The sequence below is a fragment of the Centroberyx gerrardi genome, chromosome 4 (assembly GCF_048128805.1).
Source record: "Centroberyx gerrardi isolate f3 chromosome 4, fCenGer3.hap1.cur.20231027, whole genome shotgun sequence".
Taxonomy (NCBI): domain Eukaryota; kingdom Metazoa; phylum Chordata; class Actinopteri; order Beryciformes; family Berycidae; genus Centroberyx; species Centroberyx gerrardi.
The window spans coordinates 5,700,195-5,727,165 of NC_136000.1; the positions used below are offsets into that span (position 1 = coordinate 5,700,195).

At 42.4% G+C, this 26,971-nt stretch overlaps 2 protein-coding genes across 3 annotated transcripts in view; one reads left to right on the forward strand and one right to left on the reverse strand.

Annotated features, from left to right (window-relative positions):
- lrrk2 (leucine-rich repeat kinase 2) overlaps nt 1-1,964 on the forward strand; it is a 45,177-nt gene extending 43,213 nt beyond the window's left edge. For both annotated transcript variants that reach the window (XM_071925509.2, XM_071925510.2), the window contains exons 50-51: nt 358-569; nt 1,317-1,964. In XM_071925509.2, the coding sequence (XP_071781610.2) occupies nt 358-557 (200 nt within the window). In that variant the 3' untranslated portion in view covers nt 558-569; nt 1,317-1,964. The remainder of the gene's footprint in view (nt 1-357; nt 570-1,316) is intronic.
- A 336-nt stretch (nt 1,965-2,300) lies between these two features.
- Nucleotides 2,301-26,664, reverse strand: slc6a15 (solute carrier family 6 member 15). The gene is made up of 12 exons (XM_071925517.2): nt 26,538-26,664; nt 24,102-24,611; nt 18,991-19,148; nt 17,607-17,733; nt 16,722-16,903; nt 10,742-10,852; nt 8,622-8,863; nt 7,647-7,836; nt 6,979-7,171; nt 5,498-5,657; nt 4,729-4,891; nt 2,301-3,679 (listed from the first exon to the last, which is right to left on the reverse strand). The coding sequence occupies exons 2-12, from the start codon at nt 24,397-24,399 to the stop codon at nt 3,302-3,304; spliced, it is 2,202 nt and encodes a 733-aa protein (XP_071781618.1). The 5' UTR covers nt 24,400-24,611; nt 26,538-26,664; the 3' UTR covers nt 2,301-3,301.
- Nucleotides 26,665-26,971: the final 307 nt, after the last annotated feature.

Here is a 26,971-nt window from a genome sequence, read left to right on the forward strand (position 1 = left end):
ACAGTACAGAACAGTATAATACTACAGTTGGTTGTTTCTTTTGTGCACCCTTCACAGTCTGACAGGGTGTTAGTATCCACAAATCTGTGAAAATTGATTGCCTGACTTTCTGCTCACAGTTTGCCTGCATAGTGAATCACTCTGACTGTTGCTCTGCATCAGTATCAGTCTTCCTTTCCCCTTGTGCTTGTTTGATCTGTCGTTCATTTTTACGTGTTTAAATGTTGCTATATATATACATATACAAGCCTGTCTGTCAATCACATAATTGTCCACCTATCTTGTTTCCCTCTGTACACACTGCTGAGAGTTACTTTGTAAACTTTATAAACCTTTTTTGTTTTTTCCCACCAACAGAAACACTAAACCATAAGAATGTGGTGCTGGTGTTGGGCAGAAGACTCCCACAGGACAGGAATCAGCTTGGTGAGAGTGAGGAGTCGGTGCTGATGGTGTGGAACAGCACCCTGCCGCTGGAGGTCAAGGACCTGAACAAACACTGTGAGATGAGAGAGGAGATCGCAGCCAAAATGAGAGAGCAGCTCCTCTATGACTGAGCCTCCAGCTTTGTATGTACTGATCTGTTTTATTCCCTTTTCGGCCTGGTTTTCAATTCATGTCTGATTAGTTTGTTTTTTTAACATTTATGTTATTGCCTTTTATTTAGAATTTTATTGTCTGTAGAGAACTTTGTAACTGTTTTGAGAAGTGCTATACAAAAAAAGTGTTTTTACTATTAGTAGTAGTAGTAGGACTAGCAGTAGTAGTAGCAATAATAGTAGTAGCAGCAACAGTAGCAGTCGTAGCAGAAGTAGAGGCAGTAGTAGTAGTAATAGTAGTAACAGTAGTAGTCAGCAGTAGTGATAGGAGTAGCAGTAATAGTGTTTAAAGTAGTAGGAGCACTAATAGTAGTACAAGTAGTAGTGTAAGTAGTAGCAGCAGTATTAGTAGTAATAGCACTAGAGGTAGCAGCAGTAGTAGAAGTAGTACTAGCAGGGTAGTAATAGCAGTAGTAGCAGCATTAGTAGTAATAGTAGTAGTAGTAGTATTAATTATATGAGTAGAAGTAGCAGCAGTAGCAGTAGCAGTTGCAGCTGTAGTATTAACAGCAGTTACAGTAGTAGCAGTAGTGGTAGTAGCAGCTGTAGTATTAACAGTAGTAACAGTAGTAGCAGTAGTAGTAGTTGCAGCAGTAATAGTAGTAGGAATGTGGCAGTTTAACACCAACATGTGTTCCAAACTGGTAACTAGCACAAGCAACATCACAACATCATGACTTATAACAGTGACCTTGTTTTTTGAATAATTTTTTGCAGAATGTACGTCGAAAAGGGATCGAATCTCCAGTGGATTGATAAATGTCAGCAGCACACATTAAAGGGGAAGGTTTACCTCATTTTCTGACAGCCATACTGTTCACTGCACTGACCCCGAAAGACCAAGAACTAATAAAGGCAGCATGTTGCAACTGCCTTTAAACAAATATTTGATTCCCAAAATGTTTTTGTTTTTTTTGTTATGATGCACACTTATGAAATAAGGTGCCATATGTTTTACCGGACATAGACAATCTCTGTGTGATTTTTGAAGAGACATTTTTTAAAAGGGACACAGATGGTCTAATGTGTGTTGTTGTCAGGGCCTTGGGCAATACAGATGTTCAGGAAAACCTACTGTTCCTGATTAATAGAAATGTTTGTTTACCTGTGATTTGCTAGAAAACCAGAAACTGGAAAGTAAGCCAAAGGAAAAAGCCTCTCAAAGCCTATATTTGATTATTTATTCTGATGTCTTGTGTGTGTGTGTGTGTTTACCAGTAAGCTCATTCACTCCAGTTCAATGGACAGACACTTTTATTATGACTGCTTTGTACTGTTTTATTTTTTTTTTGTCACCTTATGTAATGTCAATGTTTGTCATGTTGTCGAGCAGAACATGTCAGTAAATTCTATTTTATGTACTGTGATGGCTCTCTGTCCAAACTGTTGTCAAAGCATTGTTTACAAAAAGAGCATGGGGAACAGAGTGGAGGGAAGTTTAATGGTTATTGTTTAAAAGTGAAAGTACTTCTAGAGTGATTTTTAATTCTTACATTTTACTTGAGCAAATTACTAGATCATTCTGGCTCTGGGAGTACATTTCTTCTTTCATATAAAGCATATTATATTTGTGGTATGATGATGTACGGTAATGAAAACAGGAATAATGGCGTAAGTATTGAGAATGACCTCTCAGAGTTGACCTTTTCCTTGAGTGAAACTGCAGTTCAGGTAGAAGAAAACGGACAACACAGACAGCAGTGCCAAGAACGGACCATATTTGATCTTTAATCTCGACAGGGGAAAAAAAAGACATCGCATTTGAAGCAATTTCATGGAAAAAAGTATTTACAAGGAGGACTCTGCCCTCGTATACATAGACAGCACATTAGTAAAAAAAAAAGAGACCAGCGTTAAGGATTTGAAGCACTTCTGAACCATAAAAACACGGTGTTCTGATATCCAAACTATTCAGATAAATATATTTATAATATTTATATATTATATTTACAGAATACCTTAAATATACAACGTCCACCATGTATTCTATAAACAAATATAAATTATTTAGGCACACTTTTTTTTTTTTTTTTCTTGAACAATCATGGGAGTGGTTTTCAATGCCATCCTTTCGCTGTTTGAACTAGTTGGTACTTTCGCCAAGAAAAATGGGGTCAGTATTGCATCGTCACACGCCATCCAAAGCGGCTACACTGCTACTAATCTCATTACTTTTCGGCCAGCAGGTGGGGGGTCATAATGTACACAGCCATTTTACAGCACAATGTGAAGCTGGCTCGATTCACACTGCCCACAGATGCACGAGGGGCGCGGTCCCGAGCCGACCTCTTCACCCCCCAAACCCGCTCCTTTACGCACTCCCCTCTGTAGACTCTTGTTCAAGTAGGCTTGGCGGAGCGTCCACCTTATTGCTTACACCTATTCTATCCTGCAGGATCTACAAGGAGGAGCGGGCAAGGGCAGACGGGACGAGGGGCTAGAGGTCAGTGTGGGACGCAGCCAAGCGATGGGAGAAGGGGACAGACGAGGATGACGTTTATCCACACGCCCTTTTAAGGTAGACAGTCATATAAGGTTCAGAGACGATAAGTAGGAGAGCAGCTACGATATCTACAAAGAATATACAGTACGAGTTAAAATATATACGGATGATTCCGCCGACTAAATGCACGCAGTGGGGTAAAGGGGTGTGGGGGAGTGGATTGGCCAACCGGTACGCCGGGGCGGGGCTTACAGTCGTTCTATAAGTCAGACTCGGGCATGTCCGGCATGTTGGCCATCAGGTAGCCGATACCGTAACGGCCGTTGGGTGCGGTGTCTGCGTCGGTGCCCACGCCGCCGCTCTGCTTGCGGTAGATGCTGCCCGGCATGGGCGAGGGCGCCTCGCTGGGCGACTTGCCGTGGATGAGGCTGGTGTCGTCGTCCTCCCCGGGCCGGGCGCTTTCCTTGATGATGCGGCCCTTCTTGTAGGAGACGGTGGAGAGGCCGCCGGCGTTCTCGTCGATGATGTTGAAGTAGCGCAGGGCGAAGACCACGGGCACGGGCAGGATGGCCGCCACCACCAGGGAGATGCAGACGACGATGCCCCACGGAGGGAAGCTCAGCGTCTGCTCGCTGGCCTGGTGGACGCACACAGGAAGAACAGCAGGTTACGATGGATATAGAGGTTAGACAAAGGCCAAGAGTTTTCTCTTGAGAAGATAACTGGTGTCAAGTGTTGGAGCATCATTTTGGGATTTTCATGGTGCTGTAGCTCGTATTAATAGTGCATAAATCCTTTTGGACACTCAGCAGTATGTAAAGGTTATTAAAGAGTAACTAAAGTCCAAACCCAAATCTCTGTAAAGCCTGACATCTAATTGTAAATATCATGTTACTGAAATTGCGATCTGCTATTGGCTGATCTTTGGTGCAAGGTGATGTCATCCTCCAACAGGTGGTGACATCATCTGGCACCAAAGATCAGCCAATAGCAGATGGAAACTTGAAACTTCAGTAGCATGATTTTTACCATTAGATGTCAGTCTTTACACAGATTTGGGTTTGGGGTTTAGTTTCTCTTTAAAGACATTTTTGAGTTTAAATGACAGTAAAGGCGGCCTGATGAAATGACAATCACCTGTTCTCACTTACTTAATTGACCAAAACTGAGATGCACTTCATGAGAAATGATGACCGATCATTCTGCTCACTCAGGTAAACCAAATCCACTTATATGCCTCACAGTGCTGCTTTGTTCAGCTGCAGGTGAACCCAATTAGCTGGTCTGGTGAGCTGAGAAGTGTTAGTTCACTCACTGGGCAAATTAAGTCAAATTAAAACAGTACAAGCAGGGACATTTTTTTTTTTCCCAGTTGGCCATTGCTCCATGTACTGAAGCGTTTAAAATGACCAGGGGCTGCAGTCTCCCACTCTCTTGATCTGATCAAACAGGTGCTTGGATGTCTGTGTGGTAGACCATACATCCTGTTGTTCTCCGGGGGTTAAAAGACGCCTAAACGCCACGTGTGTTTACCAGTGAAAACTTAGCTACCGCCTCATTTACTTTGAACCCTTTAATTTGCTTTTTAGTTGTTCCAGGATTACCGAGCAGGAGAACTTCCACCCCCATTGATCCTTCGTCCCCGGAGAGACGGAGGCGGAGACGGAGGCGGAGACGTTGACTCACCGTTTCCTGTATCCAGGCACTGTAGCTGGGCGGGGTCATGGCCAGCTGGATGAAGCTGGAGCCCAGGAGGACCATCAGCAGGATGGGCGTGATGTACTTCCACATGTAGTAGTAGAAACGGAACGGCGTGAAACCCAGCATGTCCTTCAGGTCTTCAAAGAACCTGAGAGGGGAGCGTGGCAGGGGGGCGAGAACAGAGCGGCGCAGCGGGAGGTGAGATCAGATGTTGGTGGTAAAGAATTCACAATGGTTTGATGTTTATGTTTCATAAACCTGATGGCCTTTATATGTTGCCTTTATGGCTCCGTTTGAATGGTCCAAAAATATACCCATATTACTTGAAAATAACCACTCAGAAGTTCGAAAATATAGATGATTCTGTCCTCCTCCTCATTGATGATTCACAATGGTTTGATGTTTATGTTTCATAAACCTGATGGCCTTTATATGTTGCCGTTACGGCTCCATTTGGATGGTTTCACTCCAAAAACATACCCATAATACTTGAAAATGACTTCTCAGTAGTTCAAAAATTTAGATGATTCTGTCCTCGAAGTTGTTAGGTATTTTGTAGGCAACGTTTTAAACTAGCTAATATGATATTTATAGTCATGTAAGCAAATAGATTTGTAAGAGTAGGTGTCATTTTCTTCAAATGGTGGATTTCTTATTTTGGAACAAAACTCTTCTTGAGGATCTAGGATACTTGGTGTAAAAGTTTAAATAAAATAGCAAAATAACGTGTGCCACAGATGACGTGTGTACATACTTGTCAGTCCCGTAGACCCAGGCGATTGCCACGTTCTCCAGTATGACCACTATGAGCAGAGGCAGAGTGGCTGAGTAGTCGTCGAACATGGCCACAAAGTAATTCCCTGAGCGCTGAACAAACAGGAGACCAATGGAGAAGGCCAACAGGCAGCATCCCACTGCAGGAGAAGAGCGGCTCATTAGTTACATCAGGATTACTTCAATCACCAATAAATACACAGAAATTTCACTTAATTTCACTGCACATACTGACACATATGGTACAGTACATATCACTCTGTAAATACATATTGTGTTGCATATAGTGTCATTTGTGGGACTTTATTTTTACTAATTGTGATAATTGTTCCAACTCAAAATTGGAGAAGTTTATCTTGTTCCACAGCTGGTGTTAGAAATGCAAAAATATTTGCCTTCAAGCGATGCACTCATATGAAAAGTATATAGAAATTACATCTATCTTTAAGGTTCATCAAAGGATATGGACCATTGGAGATTGGAGATTATCCATTAAAACCCAAATGAGTGGAGTAGAGTTGAGCTAAAATGGAGCATAAGTAAAGCAAAACCCACTTGAAGCCATTCGTGTTAAAAGGCCAAACAGAAAGGCCCATATCCTGTTCAGTAAACCGCTGAAGTGTGAAGCAGCGATTGAGCCTTACTGTAAGTGCAGCTTTTTACGACATTTAGTGGTGATGGGATGTGTAGTAAAGACTGCTCTTCTCTTCTTTTTGATGGAAAGTCATCTCATGAAGTTTCCTTGCGCAAGAAGTTGTTTTTAATACTTCTGGATGCTCTCATCTACTCTCTCTTTTTGAAATGAATTTTAGAGCACATCAGTCACCACATTACTCACAGTGCGATTAAGACTTTGTATCCATCTGACCCACATATAGAGGTGCACATTTCATCAGAGTTCATCAGGAAATGGTAACCCTGCAGCAGCAGCTAGAGGACCGGTGTCTTGCTTCAAGTGATGTTGAACTTTGATAGTACCTTGGGTTGTGTATCTTCCTCCATGATAAAACCCCCAAATCAGCGATTTTCTGTGTTATCTGTTGCTCCGGTAGAGGAGACTGGAGAATTGTGTGTTTTTTTCTCTCTCCATTCACTGACATTGTATGGAGGAACAGGTCTGAAAATCACACTTCTAGCACATAGACGAACCCGAACAAAGCAGATTCTGACAATATATAAAAAAAAACTAGTCATGCTGCTGAAATAGTTTTAAGTGAATCACCACCTTTCAGTTTGAACAAGTGTAACACCGAAAGAAAATAGTACATTTATCAATAATTGTATATAGGCAAAAAAAGGAGGGAGAAAGGACTTTGACAAAGCAAATTCTGCCAATATTTAAAAAACGAGTCTCTTACTTTGTTTTTTTGTACTACCAAAGTTCAACATCACTTTATGGGCACACTGGTTGTTTCGAGAATCGTTTCTATGACCCTGCGGTTACCGTAAGGTCTCTCTAACCTGTAAGAAACTCCTTGCGGACTTTGAAGGTGTCTATCAGCGGCGTGAGGATGCCCTCGATGGTGCCGAACATGCTGCCCAGGCCCAGGTTGACCAGCATGAGGAAGAACATGACGGACCAGAAGGGCGAGGCTGGGAAGTGGGTCATGGCCTCTGTGAAGGCAATGAAGGCCAAGCCTGTGCCTTGGACCGCCTGTGGGGGAAAGAAGGAAGAATGCATGAATACATGTTCAACTGGCAAGTGCTGGATAACTGGGATTTAATATGTGATTTAATATACTGTAATATTGCATACTGCAGCATTATCCAGACTATTAATATTGGGGAAATGATGTCTTACTGCACTCTTGTTTGTCATCTTTTTTTTTGTTGTTGTTTCTTTGTGTAGGTGAACTAAAAAAACCAAGTGGCTTATGAAATGTCTGTATTTTTATGTTTTATCATTTTGGTGTTTTAGCATTTTTCCATGAGTAAGAAATCTCCAAACTCTGTTTAAATGAATATGCCGTCATTATTTGGACATATTGTGGTTTGACCCCACCTACCTCCCACATTACATTGTGTAGACTGTAAACTTCACCATGGTGTCATGTCTGCTCCTCCAGTATATTGACTACTACTACTGACTATTAAATACCTTTCCTCTGTATTTCCTCATCAGTACGCACCTTGTTGAGCTCCTCCTCGATGCTGCAGGAGTCCAGGCCCAGCTTTGTGTAATCGCTCTCCGTCACCCCTTTGATGATGTCTGTCATCTGCTGGTAGTCCTCAGCGCTGACATGACTGAAGTTGATGTGGTGGGGGATCAGGTTGTCGTTGATCTCATTCCCCAACAATGCCACGATCTTCTTGGTGTTCCTGAGAAAGAAGCCAAACGGATGGATACTTGATACTTTATGAACACAAGACGCCAGTTCTGGTCATGGAGTAGAACAACAAAACTCAAAACACCTTTAGTTCTTTAAAGCTGCACTACGCATCTTCGCACATTGGCAGCTCCAAATGGCAGCGAGAGGTAACTGTTATACCCAGAAATCATGTAACATGATGTGAGTAAACTGCACACAACGCGCTCAGGTTTACCAACCCAGCCGGTCGGTGATGCTTTATACCAAAGGGACGAGAGAGGCAAAACATCTAATGTTGGTGAGTCCAGCTTTCTCTGGACGGAGCGTTTGCTTGCTGCTGTTTAGGAGACCGTTTGTATTTTGCTTTTAAGTTTTGTCACTTTTTGTCACTAAGATTTGTCAGAATTACCAGAATTTCTGTTGGAGAAATAGGGCGAATCTAAGGTGTATGGAACACTCTTCTCTATTGAAGCCCCACTTTGTGATTCAGGCTGATAAGATGGATGTATTTTCACATAAAAGCCAAGTGCAGCTTTAAAGACACAGTCGGAGTGTCCAGAGAGTCAAGTGATGAAATCCTCTGCCTCTGAACCACATGAGTGGATCAACTTCTGCCACAGCTTTCTCTCCTGTGTCTTCCCTACCGTTTCCCTCTGTACTTTCCCAAAATACTAAGGTGAATGCTCAAAATTTGGTGTACATTCACATGTGATTTTTGGCTTTTAAAAGTCTACACAATACAGTTGCAGTCCAGTTTGGAAATGACTTTGAAGGTGAGACAAAGCTCGTACTCACAGTGCGACGCATTTGGCATTCATGATGTTGGCTTTGAAGCCCAGCACGGCGAACACCACCAGGGTGGCCAGCACGGAGGTGAAGAAATTGATAAAAGACACCAAGACGGCATCAAAGTGGCAGTTGTTGTCCCGCTTGTTGTAGCTGGAGAAGGCGATGACGCCGCCGAAGCCGAGGCCCAGGGCGAAGAAGACCTGCGTCGCCGCCTCTCGCCACACCTTGGCCTCCAGCATGATCTCCAGCTGGACACAACAGAGTCAGAATGAGAATTGATTTAGCTGACAAGTACAATACATTTACAGGGATTTGTCTTGGTGACATTGGTGCAGAGTAACACAGTACATACATGGCACATATGGGATTAATATCAGAGGTGTGGAGACCAAAATGAGGGAAAACGCTCACACAAACATGCTATGTAGCAGCACTCCTTCAGTGTTTCAAAATGTGCAACTACTAGGTAAAGTCCAAAAGCAATGAGTCTGACGCGAATAAATCTCAAGAGACCATAACTCCATTTAGAACGTTTAGTGGAGAAACAAAGCTGTTTCGTCAATTGGCAATCATTTTCTCTCGGTCAAAAAACTGTGTTGCTCCGTGGACTTTCTCACTCCAATAGAGTCTAATGACGGTGACGTCAATGTAAAGGAGCATTTCAACTACTTAGAATCTATTAGGCTATAGGACTACCTAAGAAACTATAGGAAATCTAATGTTCTATAATAATCAACAAATATGACTATAGTACAAATTGACTATTTAATATCACTAGTATTTCAATTAACATTATTAGCTATCAACATTATTTCAAATATACAAATTACAAATATATCAAAATATCTTTTCCCCTAGAATGGCTCTTACATGCTAATTAATAGACGCTGGCTGCATTTTCATATGCAGTGATTTCTTGCGATTCCAACATGTTAAAGCATGAGAAACAGGGAAGGGCGGATTACCAATATATGCTATACTACACTGAATCATCATGACTAAATATTATTAATGAAAAGCAACAAGAAAATCCTAATTTATTTTATGTTGAATGGGCATGACACTAGTGCTATGATGACACACATGAGGTTATGAAATTAATTGCGTTATAGTGGATTGTGGATAGTGTTGTCACAGTGGCATCAGGCTCAGTGATACAGTGGTGAATAATCTGTATGATGTAACATTTCGCAGACTGTTGTTAAGCGACAGTCGTTTAAAATGTTGCTGCAATTTCCTTCAATCAACTCATCAATCTGCTTTGTTACTTCAAGCGAGCACATCCATCAGCAATCCTTCAGATGTTTACCAAGAAAAGAATCTGCATATAAACCATTCATTTTTGTGAAAATTCTCTCATTTCTCCTTCCGTGCAGGTTTTCCATGCACCATCTTACCACGGGAAATGACACATCATGCTAGAATTTCCCCTAGGCGATCAATAAAGTGCAGCTTAATCTCAATAGCCGGGCCTGTTATTCGCACGTAACCATTTTCACACCGTGGTTTTTTTGTCGCATGGATGCCTAACCGAGCACAAAGCAGACATGAAGGAGACACAGCCGGCGCTGCTTTGATGTCTCCAGCTACACAGAAGATGGTGGGAGAAGTTGGCTTTTGAAGTGGTAAGATGTCAGCCGATGAGCCAGAGCAGACACATGAGACAGACTCTGCTGTGAGCGAGCGTCTTCGGTTGGTTTGTTACATAAAGCCTCGGCGACTCCTGTTTCCATGGTGAGCGGAGCTGCTGCCGAAAAGATTCCACGGCCCGAGGTGCCATTGGCCTGTTGCTGCGGAGAAGCTAGCCTATTACGGTGCAGATCCGCTTTTTGAGTTCAGACACCTTTTATTGAATAATGTGCGGCGTAATGAATGGCGGCTGAGTGTAAAGTACATAAAGTCCCGATGTACAGCGGGGTCCACTTCACAGAGCACAGCTGTTTTAGAGAATGGAACCAGATGCAGCCGAGTGTATTTCTAGATTTCTGACACGTTCTGCTCGATAAAGACATCCTTCCTACTGCAGCATGTCACACGTTTCAAAGAATAGTCTATTGTTTGATTCAGTACAGCATCCCTCCTCTGAATTAGTATGTGGGCGGAGCAGAGAAACGTCGACTGGTTACCTTGGGTGTGAACATGTGTCGGATCCCGTCCACGGAGCCCTTGAGGAGCAGCGCCCGAACCAGGAAGCAGATCAGCACAACGTACGGGAACAGGGAGCTGAAGTACATCACCTGCAACCAAACGGTACAACTTGTTACACACACACACACACACACACACACACACAACTCAAATGCAACTGTTGAATACAGCACAAGTGTAGCATAAAACCCAAACTGGCCAGAGGGCTAAAAAAGGATGAGACTCAGGATCCCCAAATTCATGAGTGACAAATTATTTCATGTACTCCGAAAAAAATCTGGAAAAAAATAACCAATCATCAGGTAATTATCAATTCATGTGGAATTGTATTTTACTTACTTTCTAATCAGCCAAAGAGGGTTATTTGTGCTTAAATACACTACCAGTCAAAAGTTTGGACACACCACATTTTTCTTTATTTGTTCTATTTTCCACTTTTTAGAATAATAGTAAAGACATCAAAAAAGTGTTCAAATCCAAACTATCTTATATTTTAGATTCTTTAAAGTAGCCGCCCTTTGCCTTTTCAAGCAAATTTCAAGCATTTAAGCAGAAGCCTTTAGATCAAAATGGTTTTAAGATAATGAAAAACATAGTGCATTCAATCAGGTGTGTTCAAACTTTTGGCCGTTAGTGTACATTCATATTATGTCTTTCACATGAGTTATATTTATATTTATAGGACGGTGTCTTGGGGGAATCGTTTCCCGTGTCACCTGATGTCTCATCTGTCCTCAGCGCCGACAGGAAACATCAAGAAAATCAAACTCAGCAGCCTCAGGGCAAGAAGCCTGAACCCTGCACACTGCAGGAGCTCCAGCACTGCAGCTCTGCTTCTCCTCAGTGTAAAAATACATTTCTACCTTTTCTGCCTGGCTCTTCTTTCTTTAACGCGCAATTTTCTCTCATGCGTGATTATTCTAAGGACACAGGAGTATTTGTTGCATCTATTGGAAAGGTGCAGTGCTTTGACTCTTACTATTTTTTACTTGCAATGTTGATGATCTAAAAATATAATCTTATTCTTCTGTTGCAGTCAGTCTGTACTTTTGTGTTATTCTAGATGTCAGCTTAATGTATAACAATGTGTTTTTTAGCCTGAAGGTGTCTCATCCCTCTTCTGAGTGGGATACAAAGTGTCTTGGAGGATATGGAGCCACCTGGAGCAAGGGATAAATAATTGAAACAGGAGTCTGAGGTGAAACATTCAGGAATAAGAACAAAATCTGATTGCTTGAGTAAGATGCTAAAAATCAAATCCGAGTTGATTCCAAGTTAGGCTTTTGTTTATGCTTGTGACCTAGTTGCAAGAGCAGCCAGATCGCGTTTCACCAAGTCCAAGAAGATAATTTGTGATGCACGTCTCCTTCATATTCAACTCATCAGTGCCACTTATCGTAGGTTTCTACAGTGCTGATTAGCACTCTAAGGTCCTGGCAAGGAGCTAAAGGCTGTGTGGCAAATGCTTGTCAGATGATGACACCAGCAGATGAGGAAGCACTATGCGTAGATTGTAGAAATAAATATAGTGTGATCCTCAGGCCTAACTATCTGCACGGTGCTGATCATGACGATTTGACAGGAACTTCAAAATGTGTAAAAAAGACAAGAGGAGAACTGAATATGAAGAGAGTGAAACCCTGCAAGAGTGTCTTATGTTTGCTGCTGAGTAGGTGTCCTATCTTTCAAATGCTGCACATCTCATTACACAGTAACACTTATATAACAATGTGAAAGTGAGTTTTTGATTTATTTATTTTTTGCATTTTTTTTTCTTCCTCCAATTCCTATTTTTGTCAAAGGTCTCCGTTTGCAATTAAGAGCTGATTTTAGGACAGTCGTTAAATCTTTTCCTTTTTTTTTCAGAGCATGGCAGTTCCAGTTTATTCAAGACAAGACAAGTAAATTTGAAGCGATGTTGAGTAATGTGCCATGAAACTTGTGTAACCAAGATCAGTAGGGTGCTAGGCCAACGACGGTAGCAGCTCAGCCCATGCAAGTGCTTTTGTCCCATTATCGCGCTAATCTGACAAGTGGGCCTCTCTTCTCTTTTTTTTTGCTCCACACTATGCTGTATTATCTGGAAAATTCCTCTGGGTAGGGGAGGTGGCAATGGAAGGAGCAGAGCAGGAGGGCTGAAAGGCCTGAGTCAAGCCCGACACTCTGACACATGGGCTTAGAGGCGTGGCAGTGGGGTGTGGGTGCAACCAATGGGGGATGGTTTGAGGTTGAGTCATCAGCAGAGTTGATGATTCAGAGACATTGCCTCTCCTACATGGTGGTCCATATGTAGCTCTGAGGGAGAAAGCCTAACCTCTTGTCTTAAAGGGATAATTCACCCCACAACAGAATTCATCTATATATATGTATTTAATGTGATATTTAATGTGACAGTTCAATCAACATGTAAAGCTCCCAATGCTAGAAGCAGAACCAAGGCTCTAATCTGTGACTCACTGAAATACACACAGTAGTTTTTGTAGTTTTCAGATTGTTTTGTCTGAGATGTTAGTCACTAAATGAGCTTTATTTTCTGGTAATGTTGTGCAACAAAAAATTTGGTTCCATATTCACAGGAAATCTTATTCAGTACTTGAGTGTTGTAGAGACCACAAAGTTGGTTTTCTATTCATTGTCAAGGGAGCATCTTCAGACTCTGTCTCTTTATGACATCACAGACTTGGAGTCTTGGTTCTCTTGGTTTCCAGCTTTAACTTTTGTTAAAATGCATAACTATAGACTGAACTTGACCATGATCATATAAATAACAAAATGAGTTATTTTTTAAAACTTTCATTGTTTTTTGCTCATCACAGAATATAAACCCTGTTCTTCTAGTGGTGATGCTCCTAACGGATTATTGCAACCTGCAGTGGAAGTAAACTGTCATAATGCAATGTCAAATGTCATAGATTTCATTTACGTTTTCTCAACTGTGGCTCTGAACATCCTCGTCAGCCTGTGTGTCATTTTCTGAAGGGCCTCCAGCTTTTGTGCTCTTGAATAAAACCACAATCACGACCTTGGTCATCACAAAGCCAAACAGGCTGCTATTCTCAGTGATAAGTAGTTATCTGCTCCTTTGCAGCCTCCGTCTAATGTTCTATCAAAAAGGACTTTTATTATGAAAGGTTACATGTCATGGCAGATAGCATAGGTCATGTTCTGAGAATCGTTATCTCCATACACTGATACAAAAGCCTATGGTATTTTTTTCCCCCCCAAGATGATAGAAGGGCATGTGTAATTGCTGATATTCTTCATATACAGGGGATCAATACTTTGAAGGCTAATTGTTAGAATTGTTTTTTATATCTAGTGAATTGTGTGCTTTTTACTTAACACATAATTGGTTCCATTGATTGGTGTTCGGCATCTTTGCAAATTCATTATTTATCTTGCAGAGAATTTTCTCATTATTTTACCAAATGCATGTTGAGTCCTCTCTCCCCCGCCATAAGCCAAAAATGCTTCTGTCCCCCTCTTCTGCCACACTCTTGACAATCAAGCCAAGCCAAAAGAGCGCGTATAACCATGGTAACCAAAACGGTCTGCTCCCTTTCACACCCACCCACACACAGAACTGGGAGAGAAATGCAGTTCGCGGTGGGGATATTCCTTGGAAAAGGCTTTTGTGAACATGGGTGGAGATGGCATTAATATTCTTTTGTACGCAAAGCTCTGATTAAGCTTCAAAGACACTTCAAGCTGCACCCTTGAAAGAAAGAAAAGTTCATGGCCAATTCCACTCTAGCCAACTCAAAAGGCCATCTAGACACACAGCGTAGTTGGAGGACACCCATCTGGCTCGCACTGTGCTATTAACCACCAGCTTGGGTGGCTCCCATTTGGCTTTTTGCACAAATGATTGGCTATTGCTTTTGTTAAAAACAAAAGACTATATCTTTGTAAGAGACAGTCATATATTTCATGTTATTCAATGATATAATCGAGCAGTAAATATGATCCACTACTGATTCAACGCAAGGACTTCATGAGAGCTGAATATATTTATGCCTATACACCCCTGACAGCATGGCAGTCATGATAATGACAATGATTGAGATAATGATAATGAGGACTGTGGTTATCAGTGACATTTCACGCCAGGCAACAGGATGTGGTAGATTGGGGAAACGAGACTGTCTGTCGGCGGCCCTGCAAATCACCATGGCAGTGGACCAAGATTAAAGCACCTCTGCTGGAGAAGGCATCCATCTTGTTTTGTCTGTGTCTGCTGTGGTGAGTGCAGTGCAAAAGACGAGGCTTCAGCGGAGCCAAACGGCAGACAGCTGTTGGGATAAGACCCCAGCGAAGGACAATGCCTGAATCGAAGGGGAAAAAGCTCATTTAGCTAGCTAGCAGACAGCCACGTTTCCCACACCATCACAAGAAACTAAAGTAAGATTCTAATGATAGGGCTGTACATACTGGGTTTTCACTTTCTGGTCAACCTGCAAAAAGTGTTCACTGAAGATACTGTAGTGATTTTGACCTGACCCACTTTGTTTTGACCCAGCTAGGCCTGACACAAGGAGCGGGGATAATACCAAAATCGAACATGACTTTAGCATCAAAGCATATTCTGGGAAGATTAAAAACTGCTACCATTTCACCAATTAGTGCAACCTCGACTCTGACCTTGGAAGTACAGCAGCTAATGCTTGTCATATGATAGGAGAAAACTTGGAAGGATAAAGATCACCTGGAAAAAGAGAGTAGCCGGGTGAGTTTGCAAGCAAACGCCAACCTTTAGCCAGTGGGCTAATCCTTCCGGATGCTAGTCACGCTATTGTCAGCTCTGCTACACTAAGCTAGGCTAAAGTAAGCTAAGCTAGAAATCTGGGAAAAGATCACATGAGCTCCATGGATCATATCTAAGACTGTATCATTAGAGAAATTTGTCAAGTAACATTACAGTAGTCACTCAGCGGTGTCTTTAGACCAAGCGTCCATACAGTGCCCCCTATAAGCCTCCACCTTGAGGTGAGCTAATTTCGTGAGAGGATTTTCCAACACACTTGGCCTTGAAATGGCCCTTTGTTTCAATCACTGCTCTCCATTTTCCAGGGTACATGGGTTATATTTGAGTAGTTATCTAGGCCAAGCTGCCAGGATTGCAGGGAAGTTGTAGTCGGCCATGTTCCCCTCTCGCTCGCACAAACCCTTCTCCTTCTGTGCCTCATTCCCTCTTTTTACAACTTTCTCCCAATTTACTTGGGCTGGCAGTAACCTAAAGGGGAGCAAGAGACAGGGAGCAAGGCACTTAAAGTGATGTTGAACTTGGGTAGTACCTTGGATGCAGCTTCCTGACCATGATATCACCCTAAAATCGTAGATTTTCTGTTATCTGTTGCTCTGGTGCTCCATTAGAGGCAATTAGAGAATTGCGTTTTTTTTTCTCTCTCCATTTACAATTATTGGTAAACGTATTATTTTCTTCTGTCCATATAAGTTTCCTCCAACCGGATTTCGGTGTTACACTTGTTTAAACTGAAGGGTTTAATAAACATAAAGAAAGACTGACTGACAGAATGACTAGTTTTTTATATACTGTCAGAATCTGCTTTGTTCGCATTCATTTTAAGTGTGACTTTCAGACCTGTTTCGCCATATAATGGAAGTGAATGGAGAGAGAAAAAAACACAATTCCCCAATCGTCTCTACTGCAGCAACAGATAACATAGAATCGCTGATTTTGGGGTTAGATCATGGCCAGGAAGCTACAAGGTACTACCAAAGTTCAACATCACTTTAAACCCTCATTGCTCCGGTGGAGCTGCTCACTGGCCAACAGCAGGTGAATGTGGCTGTGCTGGACAGCTCATAGGTGTGAATGTGTGCATCTGTAAGACTGAGAAGGAGGGCAGTGCAGGGGACAAAGCGTGTGTGGTCAGAAAAACTCTGGATAAAGAAGATAAAAAAAAAAGGTAAGTTAAAAAAGATTTTCCTGCTCACCTTCCCAGAGGACTGGATTCCCTTGATCATGGCGAGGCAAACCATGGACCAGGCGACCAGCAGGCACACGGTCATCTTCCAGTTGAGGCCTCCGCTCTCAGAGATGCTGTCGGAGATGTCCAGGGCCTCGCGGTACCAGTAGTAGGTGGTGGCTGAGCTCTTCTCACACTCTGGCACCACATCTATGGACAATACGATAGGCGTTACAGGGCAGCCTTGTGCTGTACCTTTTTATTACAATTATTTATAGTGTCTGAGAAACAAATGCAGCATGGAATACAGCAAATCAAATCAAATTAATTCATACAGCAGTTTTTTAAAATTACAATTTTGTCACAAAGTGCTTTACAGAACAGACGGGACACAAGCGATTCAATTAAAAATGTAAAACAAACATTTTTGAGGAGCTCAGGCTGACCAAATTGATTTCATCTTTTAAATCGCTTTTCAAAAGCCATTTTCATAAACTTTCATAAACTTTCTTTTATGTAAAGACTTTCATTTTGTTTCGGACATCACTTTTCTGATTGTCGTCTCATTTTCTATTTCTCACATTGCTTTGCTATTGTTTTACTTTATCCTTTGTATAGCACGTCATTGTTTTCATCTTTCACTTTGTAGCTTTATTTTGAAAGGTGCTCTATAAATAAAGTTGTATTATTGTACACAAAACACTCCAGGGTACTGGCGGCGGCAGGAAACATAACAAATCTTCAGTAGTCTACCGCACTTTTATTTGACAATTTTAAGATATGAGGTCAGTGTGTGTGTGTGTGTGTGTGTGTGTGTGTGTGTGTGTGGCTGAGAGAGAACTCCAGATCTCAGAGCTGCTTAACTGGCCCTTGAGTCTGAATCTAAATATGCATGATTGTGACTGTGTCTTACATGTACTGGTCTTGTTCTTGATGAGCGGACACTCATGCCACGGCAGCGGTTGCTGGAAGGACTGGGAGAAGTAGAAGAGGCTCCAGCCGATGATAACATTGTAGTAGAGGGCAACGAAGAAGCACACCTACGGGCGAGAGAGCAGAGATGACGCTACGCATTCACAACCAGCAACAGGGAACAGGACTTTAAAGGTTTTCTTTAATCAAACCTCAGGCTGAAAACAACTTCAGGCATTTCCTGCTGGGCAGGATTAAAGTATTCCAGCTATGAATTAAATACACAGCACTGGCAGTGCCATGAGCTGAACAGGAACAGAGATAATAATAATTACTATTGTTTGGTGGAATTTGTCATTTGGTGGAAGCTTTTGTCTAATCCCCACAGGTAACTATGCACTCAATCAGCTTCAACCACTGTAGCTGACATGATTGAAAATGGCAAACTGTGGTTCTTTTACCAAACATGTCACTGATCCACACCCATTCAGTAACCTGATTTTCCTCATTACAACCATCCTAATAAAATGCATCACAGCAGGTTAAGGGGTGGAGTGGAGTGGAGGAGACAGCGATTCATAAAATTAGTTTATTCTGGTTGAGGTGCCACAAAAAACCCTTGAACTATGAAAAAGTCTTTCACGGTCTCGTCCCTTTTCAACTTGTTTTGAGATGTACGTGACCGTCAGTTTCCCACCATCTAATGCATATCAGCTTATGTTGTGCTCATATGTGTTCTTGACTTAAAGCGGGAATCTGCCAGTTCTTCCTCTTTCTTTTAAATTTTTGTCTCCATCTTTGGTGCTCAGCGCTCACTGCTGTGGTGTTTCTGCACCGCACTTCCCAGAGATCACCTGTCAGTCAAACAGTGTGTCCAGTACTGTGACGTCTTTTTCTTTGGATTTTCTGTTGATGCGGTTTGAGTCTCTGCAGGTGGCGCTCTTTTCTTTGGTGGCTATCGCTGCTCATGCTAACTACCCTGTTCCTCTTCTGTTTATTCCAAACAAACCGGAAACGTCAAACACATAATTTCCTGTGCGCCAGCAAATGTAAAAGCTTTCATGAGCTGGATATAGGTTGAATCACTGCTGCTTTACATCAATCAGCAATAGAGGGTAGCAAATGGACATTTACTTATTATTTACTCATTATCACTTTAATATATAATGTGCATTAATGTGATGAAACTGACACATCCTTTTTAAGACTGAAAACAAAAGATGCATTTTAAGATTTTATTATTAGCTGTATTTCATTCATTACAATAGCAGAACCATTATTCACTATTCATTCATATATGTATCAAATGTCCGTACTTCTGCTAGACGTTCAGTACATGGATGTGTAGCCAAAGAGCCGACACAGGCCCCCGGTCTGGGACTCACCATGCAGCTGGCGAACCCGATGCCCCCCAGGCGGGGGCTGATGTAGTTCCACACCCCGATGCTGCCCCTGCGGATCCGCTGTCCCACGGCGAGCTCCAGGAAGAATAGCGGGATGCCGATCAACACCAGCAGGATGAGATAGGGCACCAGGTACGCTCCTGCACATCGACACAATACAGAGGCTGAGTTAGATGTAGGGCACACGGAAGGAAAACCGCGAGATCAGATAACTGTGATGTGGCACCGTTGCAGTTCCTGGAAACAGCCTAAAAACTTGCATCAAGCATACACACACCCCAGTCTCTTATGTCTCTATCCACTATGTCCCTTATATTACACACACACACACAAATACACACCAGCCTCCTAAACTGTATCTATGTCTCCATCTAATGGTGACATATTGGCCTAAAAACAAATGGACAACACACACATCAGTCTCTTTCACAGTGTCTACATCTCTATTCATTATGTTCTTTGCACACACACACACACACACATGTACACACACAAATTACACGCACACCAGCCTCTTAAACAGTATATCTCCACCTAATATGTCCTTCATGGTGACATATTAGCCTAAAACCACATGGACAACACACACACACTAGCCTCTTTAGCAGTATGTACATGTCTGTCCATTATGTCCCTTACACACACACTCATACACACACAAATTACACACACACACACCAGTCTCTCAAACTGCATCTACGTCTCCACCTAATATATCCCTCATGGTGTGCGGTGCAATCAAATAATTCTGCAAAACCAGGAAAGATACTGAAGTCTAAAATTACCCAAATTACAGTGGGACTACTTTCGGTGCACATTAGAAAGAAAGCATTCCTCTGTAGAATTGAGGTTTCAGGGTGAATGACTAAGCCCAAGACGGGCTGTAATAGTGTGGTGCATTAAAATACAGGGGGCACATCTCTTGTGATAGTCAGAGTACTCATGAGCCGTACGACTGCCAGGCACATGATGGTAGAGAGAGAGGCAGAGAATGTAAAAACCTTTGTTCTGAGGAAATGGCCCGTGGTTAGATGTGATCTGTGGCACCAGATCCTCCAATAATGTGCCTTTTCTTTTGCTTTTACATAAGGGGCACTGCGAGGAAGATGCACTGTATGTTGCAGGTGAAGTACTGCAATTTTTATGTTTTCCCCACGTTTTTGTGTTGTAGTAAAGTCTAGGAAACCTGTTGAAAACCCATTAGGTGATTTCAAAAATGCATGGCAGTTGATGAGAAAACTAGCACTCCTTTTCTGAAAAACATACTTTTGGGAGATATGGTTTTCATCTAACAACCAGAGTCAGAGTTAGTTAGAGTTAGTATTTATATAGAGTTGGTATTTCTTGATCAATTCATACTGCAACTACAAAAGGTTATTTGGAATCACCTTCCATGCCATTTTATGCCTTTCCCGCTCACCGTCTAAACCACAGCATTAAATGTTCATGTGGCAGGGCTGATGTCATGTCTGCGATGATTCATAGATGACAACATCAAAACGTCAGCCGTGAGTGTATTGTTTAATATTAGTTTCATCCCATCCCTGTTTCAACACCGTTTATTGTTTCATCTGGCAGGACGTTCATTCAAATCCCTTCCTGATTCCTGTTGTCCCGTCCGGGTTTGGCTGGATGGGAGTGGTCACAGCCAGGAAGTAAGTGTGTGTGTGTGTGTGTGTGTTTGTACAGTATGCTGACTGATGGTTAATATTAAGATGCCTAATTCTGGTGCATTGTCTACACAAAGCATTCTGGGAATAGGCTGCTGCAGCAATCACTGTGTATGTATGTGTGTGTCTGTCTGTTTTGGATATGTCTGTGTGTGTGTGTGTGTACAATACCCTAACTGGTTTCTAATATTAAGACGCCTAATTCTGGTTCTTTGTGTACCCAAGGCATCCTGGGAAGAGGCTTTGACATCAATCGGCATCAAAAACAACCTCCTGTCCCGCCATTGTCTTTTCAAAACCTCGACAGTCTCCCTTGGACATTCGAACACTTTGATGGGACTTTGAGAAAGCAAACAGCCTGATAAAATGGCATTTCATCTTTTCTTAAAATAATTATCCCATTCCTTATGACTCAGATCAAGGTAACGTGGCTGGTTCATCCTGTTTGGGCATTGCCAAAGAGGATGCCATTTCCTTGTCCTATGGAAACACCGCGTGTAAAGCAAACTGGGGGAGGAGGGAGGGAGGGCTGGATTTCACATGCATGATCACTGTTCTTTCCAGAGGCCTTGCTAGATTCATTCATAATAAAGCCAAATACAGGATGTGGCTTCTGAAAACACACTCAATCCCTTTCCTGTAAGCTTTGCCACGTGGCTTTTCATAAACAGACAGGGATGATTCACCGCACTGAAACTACACCAAAATGTTCTCATATCATTAAAGAGAAGGTGAGAATCTAAAATTGTCTTTGGCCTTAATGGGCTTTTTTTTTTTTTTTTTTTTTTTTTTTTTTTTTACGAGCGATACCAAGACAGAGAGCTCTGGATGATCCTGGCAGCTTTGTGACGAACCCGGTGATCGAGTTAGAGGATCTCCGGTGCCGGGTTTGACAGCTTGAAGAATTTACCACAGCATGCTTTGGCTTGAAAGTGTTGCACAAAAGTGGCAGACAGACACAAGCACAGACACAACCGGTCGGCACACATGCACTTTAACACATGCACTATAGACACGGCAGCGGCGGGCGGAAAGGTATAGTAAGCAGAAGAAAGGTGGTAGCATACATACAGACACACTCAGACAGGTTTCAGATGGGGGCGGATAATAGATGCAGATAAAGGAGACACACACACACACACACACACACACACCATACAGCAGTAGAGACACCAGCCCCAGACCTGCCATTTTAATCTAATTACAGTTGAACTCAGCAGGGTGGCCAGAGCCGTTTAAAACAGACCTGGAAAACATGACAAGGCATAGGGAGGGGTTGTGACTGGAGCTGCTGCCAGTGGTAACCCCCATACCCCCCCCCCAACACACACACACACACACACACACACACACACACACACACACACACACACACACACACACACACACACACGTAGATATCGGTGCACACTGGGCTTATTCAGTACCAACAGATGGACTCACGCAAATGATGTACATAAACATACACATTGATACGGGGAACACAATTCAACGTAACGTGTATACAGAAACAACAACATGCACACACACACATACACACACACACACACACACACAGTTGCTGTTCTGTCTGGCCAACCTGTCTGCATTTAATCAGCTTTCTGGAGGCAGTCAATGGCTTTACATAATCTCCAGGTGGGAAGTGTGACATGTTTTAACCTTCCCCAGGAGATGTACAGCATGTTTTCACTGTGACAGAACAACACTCTGTGGGGGAAAAGGCAAGTGGGTCATACTCTCGTTTCTGGGGCATTGTGGGAAATGTATTTTTGGATTGAAGCGCGGTCGAATTTGCTCATTATTACCGGTAATCTCGAACGGGGGGGAAGTGCTTTCTGAATGATTTTCTGCGTATTGACAGGAGTGTTATTATTGGATATTTATTTGCATGCTATTGTCCGTTTTCGATATGTTGCAGTCTTGCATAGAGGGCACGGTGACACAGACACACACACACACACACACACACAGTCACATGGCTTCTCGTGTCGATCTCGAGCGCTCCAGCCGCCACCAAGGTCACTGAGCCGAGTCTGGTTTCGACAGTTAAGTACAACACAGGAAGAAGCCTCTTTCTCCATCTCTCTCACACACCGACGCCACAACACACCACACACTGAATTGAACTTGTTGCACTCACGCAAATACACACACATTACCCCTGGATCTGTGCAGTGCATGTGTTGAATCGAGGAAGGAGGAGTTTCAGCACTCTGTCTTTTAACCCGATGATGAAATGAATCTTCACTTTTTGAGAGAATTGGGCTGATCCTAGAATAACACCTATGGAAAATATTTCTTTCAAAAAAATATTTCTTTACTTCTCTATCATACATGTTCATTAAAGGGACACGGGAATATTTGTTGTGTCTACTGTTAGGACTCTGTGTTGTTGGCTTTCACACTCTTTCCCAGCAAACATTTTGATGTTGAATAGAAGTATGACAATATGACGGCCTGCACCAACGTTCAAACGCGTTTAAATATCGCGCCAAAATGAAAATTGAGGTGACATCTGTAATCGTCCATAGCTGCTACCTGCATCATTTTGTGAAGTCAGGACCTAAATATCTTTCTAATATCAATTTGAAATAGTTTCCAAAGCTGTTTTAATCTGATTTAATCTCATTTTCACCATGCCATCATATCGTATTAATATCATATTTTGTGCTTGTTTGGGTTGGTGTGCTGCACCTTGCCATCCATTAAATGGTTGCTCGCAGTGTTGTTGGTTTTGGAATTGAAGCCTGTTCTACTGTACTGCTGGGCAATAAATCAATATTATCATTCATCGTCTTTCAACAGAATCGTATCGTGATAAAATAACGATATTACGGTATCGTGACGCACAATTCTGTTGTCTAAAGTAGTAATAACAAGCAAATCGTGATCTTAGAATTATAAGGTTCTATCTGCCTTCAGGATAGTTCTGAGATATTGAGCTTCAAAGTTTTCAGCATCCATTGAGTTAAATGGAGATGGGTCCTTTTGTTTTAGAAATTACAGACTCAAAAATCATTCTTTTCAAAAAATAACACCACACATATGTCAACAGGCACTCATAGAATAGGTTCATGCGACTAACTCAGTTTTGACAAAAAGGTCAGATAGAACCTTATAATACCACGGTCACGAAATCCCAATTCAAATCTCTCACAGGATTAGATCTGAAACAATTTATGGAATATTATTTGATTATTACAGTTTGGCCATACTTTATATTACCCTGCGGTTCAATGTGATGAACATCAGTTTGACTATTTAACGTGGTTTTTGCAGACATTAGCGGATATCGCTATATATCGATACTGAAATAATTCCTTATGATTATGGTGTTATCAGTTTTGTCTGTTTGGCCCGGCCCTACTGCTGTGCCCACAGTGGAAATGGAAATGTGCATGAGGGGCGCTGCTGGTGACTCACCCCCTCCGTTCTTCTGACACAGGTAGGGGAACCTCCAGACGTTGCCCAGGCCTACAGAGAAGCCAACCTGGGCCAGGATGTACTGGAGCTTGCTGTTCCAGGCCGGGCGCTCCTCCTCGCTGTCCGAGCCGCCCTCCTCCACGTCGCACTCCTTCCCCTCCCCCTCATGGTTGTTGACGATCAGCGAGCTCTTCTTGAAGGAATCGTCGCAGGCGTCCTCGTTGGATAGCAGGTCTTTGACAGACTCTGTGACATCGTCGTCAAGCTCTCTCTTGACGGCCTTGCTGTTTTTGGGCATTTGATAAAGCAAACAAGGGCGAGGGGTGGAACGTCTTTTTGGTTGGCGGGCTGGAAGGGCAGGGCCGGCGTCCGTGAAAAGTCACTCTTAACTTTAGCAGGGCAAAGCTGCGAGTTCGGAGGAGTTTGGGTTCAAGGGGCCGTGGGGCTGGAGAAAGTTCTTAGAGGTTGAGCGATCAGGAAGTTGTTTATTTCTTCATTATCACCAAGTGTCTGTGGGGAAGAAAAGGAAATATTGCAGTAAGCAAACTATCAGATAAAATGCAGCAAGGGTTGAGCAAGTTCTTTATCATCCATATAAACAAAATAGATTGTGTGGGTTGTAACAAAGTAGCTAGTCATCACTTTTGTTTGAGGTTTGTTTCTCTACCTTCAGCCTCTGACTTGAATGAACTTTGCATTACCAAAACCTGGTGACATTGACACATGATTTCTAATTATTAAGCATTTTTTCAAATGATATAGGAAATGGTATAGAAACGACAATATAGAAATGATATAGGCCTAACTCTGGAAGGTTTCCTTTAGCAAATGAAGAAATAAAACAGAAATTTCATTGAACAACCCAAACACAGAGGTCAAATCCATCAGCAGCCATTCTTTCAGTTTGAATGTTTATCAATTTTGTTTACATAACAATAGAACAAAATTCATAAGGTCTCATCTAGAGATTTTACTTGCACTGGCAAGTTTCCACTTATGTCACATCATCTTATTTGAGTGGAAATATGTCTATACAGAGAATTACTGTTTTATTCTGGGAGTGCAGGGGCCTTAGAATAAACTAGTTTGTTTATCACATGGAAATCACATGGCTGCGGCACCAAAATAAATGAATGATGATGAATGATGAATGCATTGTTTGGAAAGGCCACAGACTGTGCTGTGACAGGTCGAGGTAAGGAGACGATCACGTTTCCACGCTCCTGAATAATTGAAGGGCCGAGACCATTTGCATACGAACCCAAACACTCGTTTTCCCCGGCGCACTCCAGTGGGGAAAGCCCTCAAATAATAAAGGACATCAACTCTCACAATAAACATAGTGTTATACCCAGAGGTGCGGTGGTCGATAAAAAGATGGGTAAAACAGACTGTAACCTTCCATCGGTGATCACGTGGCAATACAACCAATTACAACCAATTACAGTTTCAGAAAAGCACTATTCTGTCTTTTTGTCGCTTAAAAGACCCTATGCTTATATATCTTCCACCAATTTAATACTAGTACTTACTATGATGTACACTATAAATAACATCAGAAAGACATATTCGGCCTAAAAAGGCGGGTACACTGAGTTAAAATGGGTTTACCCTCCACTACATCCCCGGTCATTTAACTCTCAGCATCTTTAGGCGTGGGGTTTTTGACATTTTCGGCTTTTATAAAATGCCCCACAGGGCGTGAAATCCCCCTCCTTCAAAATATCACGATATGTCACCACGCCGCAGAAACACGGCAGCCTCTCGCCTTTCACCAACCCGGGATTAAGCGATTAATACATTTCCTTTATCGCTTTCAGATTAGCCTGGTTTGTGTAAAGCAAAGGCCGACATTTCATATTCTAGTGAACGCAAAATAGCAGCCAAACGGAGAGAAATGCTATGCAACCTCCACTACGTTATTGTTTATTATAAGAAGAATTCGCATCACAGTTTATTACAAAGAAATCGGGGCATGGTGCTATTTTGGATAAAAACGCACAGTGAAATATATATTTTCTCTGTATCGGCACATGACTCAGTAGAATGATGAATCAAAAATGGGCCCACAATTTAGGCTATAATGACTGGAACGCGGATGGTAGCCTATTATAAAATATATATATATATATATATCAAGCCCAACAAGGCGCATGCAGGTGCCATGTGGCTCATTGTGTATCCGAGCACAATTTGTTCCTCTTAGGGATGCACATAAATTAATTTCCTCCCTCCCGCCCGCCCAGTCTTCATGCCATCCATGTGAAGTATTTCATCATTCACTGACCACATCCTGCGCACTGGTACCTTAGTCAGCCTCTCGCTCAGACAGACAGACACACACACACACACATTGGCAACACACACACACACCCATGCCTTCACTAGCCTTATAGCCTAATAAAATGAAATAAGGGTGTTACGGAGGGAACTCACCAGTATGAAATAACAGTCGTCCTTTTCTGAAAAGCTGCGTCTCAAGGGATGAAATTGTGAGAGCACATGCACGGGGCAGACATTATCACTTGCTTCTCTTGGACCAGTCTAGGCGGTGTGGTGCTACAGGCTCGAGCGCCTTGCCTTGTCTAGCTCTCGGCAGACACCCAGCCCAGTCACGGGGGCTCCGCCTCCGTCTCACCGAACACCGATCCGGTTTCTCTTCTTGTCCTTGACTTGTCTCATTGGTCCGAAGCCTTGTCCGTCCCTAATGAGGCATTGCACATGATATATTTTTCATTTTTTCAGGATTCAAGATGAAATGAATATCTGTGTTTCGTCAAGCCCCCCCCCTCTGTTTCCACTTGGTGCGCTCCACTACTACTAACCCTTATAAACTCAAGGAAGGGGGTTGTGAGCAATGTGCCACTGTT